The 14,460-nt window shown below is 34.7% G+C and overlaps 1 protein-coding gene across 1 annotated transcript in view; it reads left to right on the top strand.

The window, feature by feature from the left end:
• The window catches only part of LOC107739685 (tensin-1-like), a 207,344-nt gene that overhangs the window by 139,365 nt on the left and 53,519 nt on the right, over positions 1-14,460 (top strand). Inside the window, exons 10-17 of the mRNA XM_016551885.1 lie at positions 2,155-2,219; positions 2,628-2,711; positions 5,230-5,342; positions 5,879-5,939; positions 6,186-6,402; positions 8,247-8,376; positions 8,523-8,588; positions 8,704-8,820. Coding sequence (XP_016407371.1) covers positions 2,155-2,219; positions 2,628-2,711; positions 5,230-5,342; positions 5,879-5,939; positions 6,186-6,402; positions 8,247-8,376; positions 8,523-8,588; positions 8,704-8,820 — 853 coding nt within the window. The remainder of the gene's footprint in view (positions 1-2,154; positions 2,220-2,627; positions 2,712-5,229; positions 5,343-5,878; positions 5,940-6,185; positions 6,403-8,246; positions 8,377-8,522; positions 8,589-8,703; positions 8,821-14,460) is intronic.

The following is a 14,460-nucleotide window of genomic DNA, read 5'->3' as shown; positions in this document are numbered from 1 at the left end:
AAGTAGTGCAGCTGCTTTGTTTACAGGGTTTCTGGGGTAACGGCTGCATTTAAATTAATAATTATTATTATTTAGTCATTTAGCAGACGCTTTTATCCAAAGCGACTTACAATATATATATTATAGTATTGTGTTGTTAGATTAGCAGCATGCTTACTCTTTTGAAATCCATTGTGCTTTGAGTCTCATGAGGTTTCATGAGAGTTATGATGTTCCCTTAGTAGGCAGTAGCCTGCAGGGCTGCTCACTAGGTTTTGAAACAGAGCCATAGTCTGATGTTTGCCTAATAGTTTTTCCATCTGCACATTATAGTTACTGTAAATAGCAGCCATAGTGGTTTGTCAGTAGATGGCGTTCTCAGGCAGCTCTTCATAAACCTGGGTTGGTGTGGGGTCATTAAAGGTCATGGTGGTCTGGACAGTGTGATTTATGATGCAACAGCAGAGTTTTTATGTAAGAAATCATCACGGATTTTACTTGTAAAGTCATTACTAGGCCATTGTTTTGAAACCCTTTGCCTGACCCTGTCTTGAGGTTCCAGCAAATCTGTTTTCTTAAACAATTCATTTGAATGCATCCTTCTGATCTGGTTAAGTCACATAGCTGGTTACCACTTACAAACATTAAAATGATGACAATGCATTTTGAAGTTAGATTGTAAAATGTTTCTTGTTGTTTTTGAGGATAGCGGTATCGTTAAAGTGCCTCGCTAATGAAAGGGATTCTGTCCGTGAGTATAAACGTCAGAAAAACAGCCTCTTGTGGAGTTTGTGGGTTATCTTCACAGCTGCTGCTTCTCAATGGGGTCGCAGGTCTGTCCTGATATGGGTCTAGTGCTTTTAGAAATCCAGTTTGCTGTATTCCCATTTGATTTCAAACAGAGCCGGCTCTTTCCACACCCTCAAGACGCATCTTACCCATTATTAGTGCTCTGTGAGAGCTTTCTCAGCTGCCAAGAGAGGTTGTGATCTGGATTTATAAAGGGCCAGAAATGTCTTGAACACAAATATGCTGCCTTTTTAGCAGGAAACCATAAACACTGCATTGTTATGGCAACTTGTGTTGCTCTTTGTAACAGTGGAAACACGAGGCGATGGCTTGATGGTGGAAATGTTCACTCATTCAGAAAGAACACAACTGTGTGATTAAAATGACTCTAACTATACATGAAATAGTTTGTTTTAAGTTTTTCTGATCTGATGCATCATAACGTTTTGGTTATTCATGCTCTAAAATACCTTTTGAACTCTGGAACAGTGTTATATTAGTATTATAATATAATGTCGTATTATAGTATTTATTAATGCGTTGGGTTTCATTTGTATATATTCCATTTCCATTTTAAATTTTGTTATTTTTAGAAATTTTGTTGTGTGCTTTGTTTGACATACATAAACTATTTTGATTTTATTATTATTATTATTATTAATTACAGTTTTAGTTTTTCTTTTCAGTTCTAGATTTAGTAATTTTAGTACTTCAACTTAAACTAAATGAAAATTAGAAATGCTGACTTGGTAACTAATTGAAATAAAATATGTTTCATTTTTTATATTTATACAGTTTTATTTAATTTTATTACATTTTATTAAATTTTATTGTATTTTAATGTAAACGCGTTTTAATAGTTTTAGTTAACGATAATACCAGCTAATGATAATTTACAATTTTATGGTATCATACATATGATATAAATAATATAAATAATATTTTTTGATATTTTTATTATATTATCACACATACTGATTTTTGTCATTTGTGCAAACACAATTCAATGTTTTGAGTGGCAAACACTAATTATTACCACAAAGCATCTCATAATTTATCCATTGCTAATGTTTGTGGTACTGTTTTCTGGGGTTAAAGGGGTTTTACAAATAACTAACTGGGAAAAAAAAAATCATTAGTACAGGAAAAGCCTAAAAAATTATTCTGTTAAAATGTATTAAAACTTTATTCTTGAGAAACATCTTTTGTTTGAATCCTTTTGAATATATATATATATATACAAATTGCCAGTTTTTGATGTTAGAAGTTCACTTAATTGTAACTAAAATTGAGTTAAATATTCCATATATTTGTACACATATATAATGGAGACATGAAATAATGTATTGCATTCATTGATAATCCCATCTTCCTCTCTTCCTGCAGGGAAACCGAGGTCGAACGGGGGTAGTTGTAGCTGCGTACATGCATTACAGCAACATATCAGCGAGGTAAGATGTGTAGACAGCGTACTGTCTGTGTTTATTGAATTAAAGATGCTCCTCTGAGCACTTATTATGGAAAGACCTTAATCCCACATCACAAGACCGGCCACGCATTAGGTAACACATGAAAAACAAGAAAAACAGCTGCCAAATTGCATCATTTTACAAAGGCGGATTTGTCTCAAGACTCAAATTAAGTGCTGATCAAATTCATCCCTGATGCAAAAAAGTGCATTCATGCTATTTTTATGAACAAAAAGCTTCCAGTAAATTCAAGAAGCACATTTAAATACTATTACTGGAAAACAAGACAAAGATGCTTATTATGAATATGACTTTTTTTTATTTTTTTTTGTATTGAAGAAAATGGCCCAAGTGTTTGCAGTAATGTAAGTGTTTGCTTTGCCTCTGCAGTGCAGACCAGGCTCTGGACAGGTTTGCCATGAAGCGGTTTTATGAAGATAAAGTGCTTCCTGTGGGTCAGCCCTCCCAGAGAAGGTCAGTGGTGCTTTGTTTTCCCCATCTGACCTCTTATCTCTGTGCTTTATGAGTTTGACCCTCATTGTGAGCGTTCAGCTTCAGCCATTGTTCAAATTTATGAGCTTCACCCTCCTGATAACGCTGCTCCAAACATGCAAACAATGCTTGTGTAGTTTTGCTAGGTTAAGTTAGGTTATGTTGTTTAACTAACTGTACCCTATGGCAGTGTGATATATCCTTAAAAGTAAAAATACTTGATGTTGAGTAATCTCTCCAAGGTTTCTAAACACATCATGTCTAATCTTGCCTCAGGACCACCATCTCTCACTACAACTGGTCTCGGATCAGATGTGCTCAGAGTATTGCTGCTTAGCTCACTGCAATTGCCAAATACTGGGATAAATAGTACCATTTTATTGGTAACATTGTTTTTTTGGTGTACAAATTAAATTTTTAGTAAGTAGTACATTTATATATCTATATACACTATGATTCAAATGTTTGGGGTCAGTGTGAAATTAATACTTTTACAAGGGCACATTAAATTGATCAAACATAATAGCAAAGATATTTATAATGTTACAAAATATTTCTATTTTAAAATAACTGTTGTTCTTTTGAACTTTCTATTCATCAAAGAATCCTAAAATATGTATCTCACTTTTCACTAAAATGTTAAGCAGCACAACTGCTTTTAACATTGATAATAATAAGAAATGTTTCTTGAGCAGCAAATCAGCATATAAGAAAGACTGGAGTAATGATGCTGAAAATTCAGCTTTACATCACAGGAATAAATTACATTTTAAAATATGTTCAAATAGAAAACTTATAAATTGTATTAATATTTCACAATATTTCTGTTTTTACTGTATTTTTGATCAAATGCAGCCTTGGTGATCATAAGAAACTTAAATTAAAGATTCATTAGTCTTAGAAAGATTCATGATTCATTAGAAAGATTCAAGTTCATTACTCAAATAAACAAAATCTTAACAAAATCCGATCAAATGACTCTTTGCTCAGATGGTCAGATGTTCTTGCGTCCATTGACACAAGATTGCAATGCTGATTGTGATTGAAAAATGCTATATTAAAAAAGAAGGTACAATAGATGTATTTTCACTAGTAGTTTCACAGATTGTTGAAACCCATTGTACAGTTACAAACCCAGAGTTGCTGATAAAAGTGTACATATGCTTTGTGTACATACCTATACGCACACCCGTTTATGGCTCATAAGGGAACACTTGGCCACGGATGTGCTGCTTTTACAGAATCAAGCATTCCATCTGTATATGGAAAGACGGGCACTTCAGGTTTCATTAAAACTAGATTTCATTGGGGCACATACTTGCGCTCCCTTTATGGAAAATGGAAAGGCAGAGTCATGGTAAGAGCTTTGCTCCAGGAGGAAAGAAGCAGCGTATGATTTCTGCTCTTCTGGAATAGAGAGGCCCTGGAACAACTGAATGTTCATGGGAAACCAGGCCTCGGGCGCTCGGCCAGAAAGATGCAGAAGCGCTGATCACTGTCGATCTCCAGGGACACGACCTCAACGTTCAAGAAGAAAAATACTTTTTCCTGTTTATAAAACATAACATCTGTGCCAAGGGTTTGAAATCGCAGCAGATGAAACCATCTCATGACCCTAAATGGTCCTCACAACAATGTTTAGATAGATGTTATGTAATACACACTTTCATGAACAGTGTTGGGAAGGTTACTTTGGAAATGTAATAGGTTACAGATTACAAGTTACCCTACTTAAAATGTAATAAGTAGTGTAACTTTTCAATTACTTTATTAAAGTAATGTAACTGATTACATTTGATTACTTTTTAAAAAAAATAAAGCATATACATAAACCCTATCGGATAAGCATGTTATAAACTTCTGAAACATTGGTGTTTCATATTTTAGAGCAGTCACTGCAATTTATGGAAGAACTCAATTAAATCTGTATGTGGGAGTGTGTGTGGAAAAAATCTTTGTAATCCTTAACATTTTCATAAGTAACTGTAATTTAATTACACATTTTTTCTTAGTAACTGTAACTGATTACAGTTACATTTATTTTGTAATTAAATTACGTAATTCCGTTACATGTAACTAGTTACTCCCCAACACTGTTCATGAATATATGTCTTGCTTGAAACCTTGAAAGTTTTTAACACACTCAGCAAGATTATAGTGTACAACAGGTGCATCTGTGTTTCCTAAATGGGTGTTAAAAAATTTAAACTTATTGTAAAGATTTATTATATTATTTAATATTATTATTATTATGTTGTTACTTATTGTAAATTATTATATTATAGTATATTTAGAAATTAACATCGACCTAGATTAATAAATGCTGTAAAAGTATTGTTAATTCATGCATTAATGCTAATGTCTTTATTAACTGTTAACAAAATGAAACCTTTTTTATTATAAGTTTTTAGATATGTACATTTTATATATTAAAATTGTATTTTGTGTATTTTTTATTTTAATATTTTTTTTTGTATTTTATTTAAATGTTACATTTTAGGTATGTGCAGTACTTCAGCGGTCTGCTCTCCGGCCATATCAAGATCAACAACAAGCCCCTGTTTCTGCACCACGTCATCATGCACGGGATCCCAAACTTCGAGTCCAAAGGAGGTGAGCTGAAATGCTCTGACCGGTGGGCATTTGTCAGAGACTGCTGGAGGTGTTGAAGGCAGGTTTGAGTCCGTCTCGACTCCTGCTGCTTTTGACGCCTCCCTGTCAGACTGACAACATGCTGCTCTATTACACACGTCTTGGGTGATCCGATCACAAGAGGTCAACGCTAAATACAGGTGTAGACGGGGTCCAGAATGTTTTGTGATCCGATCACTGAAACCACAGTCGGAGGTATTCAGAAACACATGTGACCGCATCGCATTTGTAGTGTAAATTAATCCATCCTCCCTAGACTGTGACATGGGGCTTGATTCTCAAATCGGTGGAGATACATTTGAGACATGTGTAAATACCTGAAAACATTCTATAAACATTATAAAAAGTATCTTTCGGGATGCATGTTAATACTGGCTTTACACAGGATCTGAGAGAGTTATAGAGACAATTTCTGCTCCAGCACTTTAGATATTCCACTTCTAGAGCTCTAGTAACACCTTCTTTGTTCTCTCTCACTTTCTCTCATGGTTTCTCAGGTTGCCGCCCTTTCCTTAAGATCTACCAGGCTATGCAGCCCGTCTACACATCTGGGATCTAGTAAGAAACACCCCATGTTTTCCCACACGCTATTGCTCATGCTTCCCTGGCATGTAGCCCAGCCTTCAAGACATCCAATCACAGGCGGGCCTCTGTGTCTGGGGGGTTTCTGAATCACACACCATCAGAGGAGCCCACATGGGCTTTTCCCATACATCACCTCTGTAGCTTCCTGCATGCTCTTGTGTTGTTATCAGAAGGGATGACCCTTTCTGTTAAATGCAAATAGAAAGATGTGTTTGGCAGCCAGGACTTAAGGCCCTTTCACACGGTACGCGGCAGTCGCGAGTGTCTAGTACATTCTCAATGGGAGACATGCGGAAAGTGGCAAAACGCGGGCGGTTTCGCTGGTGGCGCGGAGGCGGAGCGCAAGCGGTTCTCCTGCACCCAAAATCCTGCCGCTTCCACAGGCAACGGCGCTTCGAGGCAGGCGCCGCCAAAGAGAAAAATATTTGATCTTTTTGTGAGCGGCAGCCGGCAGCCGTGTCGGTTTCAACCAATCAGTGAACAGATTACTAACAACCATGACCACATCAATACGATTTTTTAGCATTTCCAGCAAAGCCCTGCGCCTGGGATGCATTGTTTAGCTTCAATTAATCTTCTCAATTTTCCTTTAAAATTATATTTCATTCAAATTTTTACTTCAATCATGACCTCACAGGTAATAATGCTCTTTAGGCAAATCATCAAAAACAACTTCACTTGTGCCAAACGAAAAAAAAAAGGTTAATAATGACAACAAAAGATCGCGATGAACGAAGATGAGTGACGCTTTTTAGTGATAAAGGGAATGCGCTTTGCGCACTTTCTAGGGTGTAATCCATTCAGAATTTGTATGAAACTTTCATTTTTCGGACACATAGGCTACACCCTGCAAAGTTTCGGGAATGACATCTGCATATTTATGCGTGATTCACTCTCGAAAAATAGCAGTGATTGGCAATGGACGGAACATATAATATGTTGGTTTAATTCTGGAACCGGCCCTGGCCAAACCTCCACGGACAGCGCGCGTCCCGAGCGAGATCTAATTCACGGACCAAAAGCGTATGTAAACTTTATTGAGATCGGGACATATCAACCCATAATTTCATTTCATTTCCAGTAACGGACGGTAGAAAGTTCAGCAATGAATGGTATGCGATTTATGACAGAATATAGTCCCGCTACTTATTTTTTCCTCACGTGTCTCGCCTTTGGTAACAACGATTCAAAAAGGAAACATTTCAAGTAACACGGGAAAAAGACACAGAAATATTCGGCCCGAATCAGTTTTCTAAAGTGTTTTTGAAAAATCACATACCCTGCCTTTAAGATCTACTGGCAGAAAGTCATTTCAACTCATCCCTCAGCTGAAAACAAAGAAGCAGAAATCGTGGTTACAAGTTTAAGTGAAGCAATCTCCACTCACAGGAATTACACTGGCAATGCAAACCAGAAATTCATCCTTTTAGAAAAGTAGTAAACAGTTTTATTCACGCTCCAGACAACTTATAAATAACAAAAAAATCACTTGCACATTTCCGTTCGTAAATCTTTGAAAGTGTTGCTACATTTGTACGAAAGTTAGTGTATTTATTAATTTGAAATATTTAAAATAAATTCAATTCTGAGTGCACCTGATTCTTTGGTGGGGAGGGGACGGGGCGTGGTCCATGAGAAATAGTCCTGCCACCACAGCTGGAAAAAAATCCTAGGAAACACTGCATACATTTAATAAAATTAGAAAAATGCATTTACAAAGGTAAAAAGAAAATGCCCCTGAAATCACTTTGAGTCAAATGTCAGCTTGTATTAGGAAGGCTAATTCTTGATCAGAATTTTTTATTATTGATTAGAAGGTGCTCCTAAATGTTTTAAATTGGGAGGACAGGCGCTCCTAATTACAAGAAGAAAAAACTGCTCTTAAACTGGGTGTGTGACAGGTATGGCTGTGGAATGGGGTTTGACTGAGGCAAAATTTTCAGTCAAAAGATTTTTTTTGCTTTAATCCCTGTGTATTTGATTGATTTATAACTATTAGTTGTTAATAATAATAATACTTTATTTATTTATTTGCAAATGTCAAAATCATTTTTTAGTGGTAATCAACGTTATTATTAATCAAACTTAACTTGTGTTTAACCAGAACATTTATGGTTGTTTATAACTGTAATGCTTCAAGTGTCTACTTGTATGACCTTATTCTGCCTGGCTGAAAACCAGCATATTTTCGGTTCGTAATAGTGCATGATTTCTTTTACCCTTTCAGGTCTGTGTGTGTTTCACCTGTTGCTGTAATGTGGTTTCTCATGTCCTCCACAGCTCAAGTGTTATCACAAACGCTTCCGCAGCCCGTCCCGTGATGTCATCTTCAGAGTGCAGTTTCACACCTGTGCTGTTCATGATCTGGGCATCATCTTCGGCAAAGATGAGCTTGATGAAACATTTAAAGGTATGCTGGATTTGCCTTGTATAGTCATACTTTTGGCTATGCTGTGACATCTCAGACTATGTTTGGTTGGTTTCATGTTTTCTTTTGTTTGAATTAAATCAGCTGTATTGGTGACACTGGCTTGATCAGTCCATTTCTTTTTTCAGATGACAGATTTCCTGAATATGGAAAAGTGGAATTTGTCTTTTCTTTCGGCCCAGAAAAAATCCAAGGTAAGAACTCTATTTATCGTCATTCATGTTCAGCTATTAAATAAATCACAGAAATATTGGGAAATAGGACGTAAACTGAGCCTAGCAGCTTCTGAGTCTGGATGCTCTGTCATAGGAACGGACCACCTTGAGAACGGGCCCAGTGTTTCTGTGGACTACAATACCCAAGATCCTCTGATTCGCTGGGATTCTTACGAGAACTTCAACCAGTGCTGTGAAGATTCAGTGGAGGGTGAGTGAAGCTGTAGTCTCATTATAAACAAATGACTGGAAATTATTAGACTTTCCCAAAAGTTTTAAAACAGTTCTATTTTCGTTTCAGACAACTACAAATATACCAGTTTCACATTTCTGCTTGTAAATCCACAATTTTTTTTATTTTTTATTTTTTTCAATTGTAAGTTACTTGAAACACAGTATATATGTATGTATGTAGGTATGTATTTATTTATTTATTTTAATTAAGATATTTTACATAGATACATAAATTATTTATTTAAATATTTATTTATTTATTACAAATAAATACATTATTATAAATTATTTATTTGCAGTATTTATTCATTTATTTATTAGGAATAATTGTTACTATTTATTTACACAAGTCTTTTTTAAATCAGCATTATTCGGATGCTTCCTTAATAAACATCTGCCTGTATAGTCCGTAGACATCAAGGCAGCTCACTAGCTTCGATTATTCCTTTATTAACTAATGATGGCCACTCAGAGTTCACATACTGTAGAGTTTGTGTTCGGGTCATCAGTCGGTCCGACATCAAATCATCAGCATTCATTGGAATTTTGTGACAGAGCTTCTTTGTGTACACGTCTCTGATAATCCGTGCGTGCGACAGAGACTGATTTAATCAGATGAGTTTATAGTGTTGATCACAGAGGTCGAGTCAAGTTCACACACACACACCGCCGTGTCACTGGAATTGTCCTCAACCTTGTGGTCTAAGCGGCGAGCCTCCTTATTTTAAGTTGTGGTGTGCTTCTGGTCCTCAGACATGTGATTTGTTGTCCTTTTTTGAGACATCCTCATTTGGTGGGTCAGCTCTCTGGAGAGAGAAAGTCAGAGCGAGGAATGTAAGGAGGATATGTATGCAATTCTGTCGAGGTTTGGAAGTATATGTTTTAGTTTATATAGCTTTTTACCTTTTTGTGCAAGATTCAGTCACTCGTAGAATATACTAGCCATTTGTAATGTCTGAAGAAATTGCACTCAGTACTGCAATTTTATTCACTGATTCATATAAAAGTTATACAAATTTGAAAAAAATTGGTGCTCACTTATTATTAATGGTTCTTATTATTATCAATCTTGGAAACAGTTTTTGCTATTTAACATTTGTGTGGAGACAAGCAAAACAAAACAAGCCTCACTATAATTTTTTTAAATGAAATATAATTGCCCTTACTGTCACTTTAATCAATTTAATGTGTCCTTGCTGAATAAAAGTATTAATTTCTTTGTTTATTTCTTTCCCCAAACCTTTGAATGGTAGTGTATCATGGTTTCCACAAAAATATTAAGCAGCACAACTGTTTTTAACATTGATAATAATAGGAAATGTTTCTTGAGCAGCAAATCAGCATATTAGAATGATATCTGAAGGATCATGTGACACTGAAGACTGGAGTAATGATGCTGAAAATTCAGCTTTGCATCACAGGAATAAATTACATTTAAAATATATTTAATTAGAAAACAGTTATTTTTAATTGTAATAATATTTCACAATGTTACTGTTTTCACTGTATTTTTGATCAAATGACATCAAAAACATGAAAAAAAAAATCTTACTGACCCTAAATTGTATATTAACTTCACATACATTTCAGCTGAAAATCTGATCATGTATTATTATTATTTAAGAAATCATGCTCAGTGCTGCAGTGGTTACATGTAGTATGCTTGGAGAGCAGTATAATCTGTTCACCAGCACCCGTAAATCAGACCACAAATGGCAATTTTATTCAGATTTTGTCATTGTTTTGTGTGTGTGTTATGCATCAGAAAGGACTGTGGGCAGTCTGGAGGTGGTCTGCAGGCTGGCACGATCCCAATACTGAATAGAAAACATCCCACAGAGCCCAGTTTCCCTGTGGTCATTTGACCACAGTCACTCCACACCACCCTGCGTCACAAGACTCCATTTCCCTCGTCTGTTTCCAGTGGCATTTGGTGAAATATTCCAGGCATTGGCTGAGAATTGTGCAATTCATGCTGTGAGAAGACGGTCAGACCAATCCTGTCCAGTCACAATGTCCAAAACACCCATGCGGCGTGTTTATGTTATCTGTTCGACAAGAGTATGTTTTAATTACTGCAATCCAAAAAATACTTTTAAAACAGTCGAGAGCGTATCGTTGTGTTATTTTTTTAATATCCCTGGGGTCTAATTTTAGGAGCTCCAGTCAGTTTAGCACACATTTAAATTCTACTCTGTTCTCCATTGAAGCCATTTGAGATGACAGGCTATAAAGGCTATAAAGACTGCCACCCTCTGCCTTAAATAGGGCAGGCAGAAATAGGAGGCTCTTGGCTGCCACCTTTAAGAGGGGTGTAAACTAATCCAAATCTCCGGTCAAGAGGCGAGACCCCAAAGCCCCTCTAACTGCCCCTGGCATCACCTGGCAGCATGTTATACCCCTTTATGAGATGCCTACATATGTATATATATATATATATATACTGTATATATATATAGCATTCAAAGGTGTGGGGTCAGTAAGATTTTTTAATGTTTTTGAAAGAAGTCTTTTATGCTCACAGAGGCTGCATTTATTTGATAAAAAATACGGTAAAAACAGTAATATTGTGAAATATTATTACAATTTAAAATAACTGTTTTCTATTTGAATATGTTTTAAAGTGTAATTTATTCCTGTGATGCAAAGCTGAATTTTCAGCAGCATGACTCCGGTCTTCAGTGTCACATGATCTTTCAGAAATCATTCTAATATGCTGATTTGCTGCTCAGGAAGCATTTTTTCAGGATTCTTTGATGTATGAGAACAGTATTTATTTGAAATAGAAGTATTTTGTTACATTTTAAATGTCTTTACTTTTGCTCAAGTATTAATTTCTTTAAAAAAAAAGTTTAAAAAAAAACCAGTATTTACATTATATAACAATATTTATATATACAGTTGCCATGATATGAATTACGTCACATCCTGATATAAAGTTTTGATCATACGGCCCACCTCTGCACACTGAACAGAGTCTGTCTTTAGTCAATAGGACTGCTGAATGGAAAGGGCACATTTGCAAATGAATTTAGATGCCTATCACACAGTCAAACATCTCCATTGAGAGACTGTGGCCAGAGGACCGACTCCAGAGACATGATAAGCAGCCAGACATTATGCCTTTGTGCTGGAGCTCATGTGTCCCGTCTGCTGAGACAAAACGACCGGCTGACATTGTTGGTGGAGAAAATGACTGATAAACCAAGAACAGTGAATTTACATAATCATTAATGCCATCCTTGCTTCATTGACTCTTTGCTTGATTATAGGCAGCTAAAGTATTTAAAAAAACTAGACAGTGGAAATTGTATTAAAAATTGTCGTTATTTTCTTTCTAAATCCCTAATTTTTTCACTTCTTGTGTCTTTTTGCATGCTATTCAAGCTGCTTGTTTCAGTACAATGAAAGAAGAGGTTATCAATTAGCTTGAATAAACAAATGAACGAACGTTCATTCATAAGACAAGACATTAAATGTGAATAGACTAAAATAATAGATATCACCATACTTTCCCATTTGATTAATCACAGTAAATTAAGACAAATATTTTGTATTACAAGTTTTCTCAAATTGAATGTTTAAATATGCAAATTATGCAGTGTCTAAATAAATATGCGCTAATTTGCATACATTTGCATACATTTGCAAACATTGAATAAAACCTGGTTCAAAATTCTTGTTTCATTTTGTTGACATATTAGAGTAAAAGTATTTTACAGCGGGTATTTTGGATATTTCTTTTTATCACTTAGAAATCAGAAAATATTATAAACAAAATAACCATGTTTTTAGGAATTAAATGTTAATAAATAAGTATATTATTAATGTATAAATAAATAATAAATAAATCAGGCAAATGATATATGAACAAATAAAATAAAATGAAGAATAAAGAATAAAGATTGTAATAAAACTGTAAAGTTTGGTCTTTAAATACATATTTCTTTAAAGATATGTATTGGAATTTTCATGTACAGATGCAAAAATAAATAAATAAATAATAATAATTTTGTATATTGGATGCTTTCTTTATATTAGAGTAAAAGTATTTTACAGCGGGTATTTTGGATATTTCTTTTTATCACTTAGAAATCAGAAAATATTATAAACAAAATAACCATGTTTTTAGGAATTAAATGTTAATAAATAAGTATATTATTAATGTATAAATAAATAATAAATAAATCAGGCAAATGATATATGAACAAATAAAATAAAATGAAGAATAAAGAATAAAGATTGTAATAAAACTGTAAAGTTTGGTCTTTAAATACATATTTCTTTAAAGATATGTATTGGAATTTCCATGTACAGATGCAAAAAAAAATAATAATAATAATAATAATTTTGTATATTGGATGCTTTCTTTCTATATGGAAGCAAAAAAGCCCAAATCTAAAAATTGACCAGTGCATGACAACTGTAATGTCTTGCTTAAGCTCCAAAAGTTACACTTGTGTGACTCATGTACTAGTCCAAGTTTTCTAAAGTCATAGCTTTACAAAGATAGTAATAGCTTTGTGTGAGGGACAGACTGAAATGTAAAATGTTATTCGCATGAGATGCTCTAGAAACGATGTTTGGGATTGCTGATGTCAAACCCTGCGTGCCGTGTCTTGAAGCATCCTGCCTGAGTGCACACAAGTGCAAATGATCCATTTGATTTTCTCACACAATGCTATTTCATGACTTCAGAAGATTTGGAATTTTGGAGGTTGATAATATATTATAAACCATCATCCATGTTTGTAGTATGGACAAGAGCAGCTTGAAAATCCTTCTTTCTGCTTTTTTGTTTTCTACTGAAGAAATAAAGTCAAAGAGTTTTTAGAACAATACAAATAATGATGAAAGAATATTAACTTTTGGCTGGACTGCATTGATGTATCTTATATATTTTGAAGAATCAAAGCCATGTTTGTTCCCTACAGTACCAGAGAAGTAAACCACTATCTTAAAATTCACTGGACTGATTCTTTGGACCGAGAGCCATAATTAGAGTAGCCCACAAATGAGAGGGCAGCATTTTAAGATAATAATGCTTTATCTCTTCTTGGATGTTAATGGCTCAGTAATTGATGTCTTATCTGCTTCGTGTCTTGACCACAGATAGCACTTCGCTGTTTAACTGGAGCTGCTGGCAAGGTTAGAGCAAAACAAGGCCAATCTTTGCTGGTCCACTGATATTTGTACACCTCAGAAACCACAGATACTACACTTCCCTGCCTCAACACTGGGCTGGAAGCCATCAAAATAGCTTTCCATGTCTTGCTTTCAAAGCCAAGTTTGCTGTCATGAACATTTAGAATAATACGCATTGTTTGGTTTATTATCTTCTGTAAGTCCATACAAATTTAATTTTGATAATGTGATGTTTCTGAGTGAAATGGAAAGTTTGAAAGGGATTGCAAAAAGTGAGCAATGATATTTTTGGAATATTATTTTATCTTCACGCATAGCAGAATTTTATTTTTGGCAGGTCAATATTAATTGAGTTTTTGTTAAAGTTTTTGAGTAAAGTTGGTAAAGTTTTTGATAAAACGTTTATATATATATACATACATACATACAAACTATACATATATATATATATATATATATATATATTATGCCA

The sequence above is a fragment of the Sinocyclocheilus rhinocerous genome, unplaced genomic scaffold (assembly GCF_001515625.1).
Source record: "Sinocyclocheilus rhinocerous isolate Xijiao unplaced genomic scaffold, SAMN03320098_v1.1 scaffold1482, whole genome shotgun sequence".
NCBI classification, from domain to species: domain Eukaryota; kingdom Metazoa; phylum Chordata; class Actinopteri; order Cypriniformes; family Cyprinidae; genus Sinocyclocheilus; species Sinocyclocheilus rhinocerous.
This window is presented reverse-complemented; position numbering and strand designations above follow the sequence as displayed.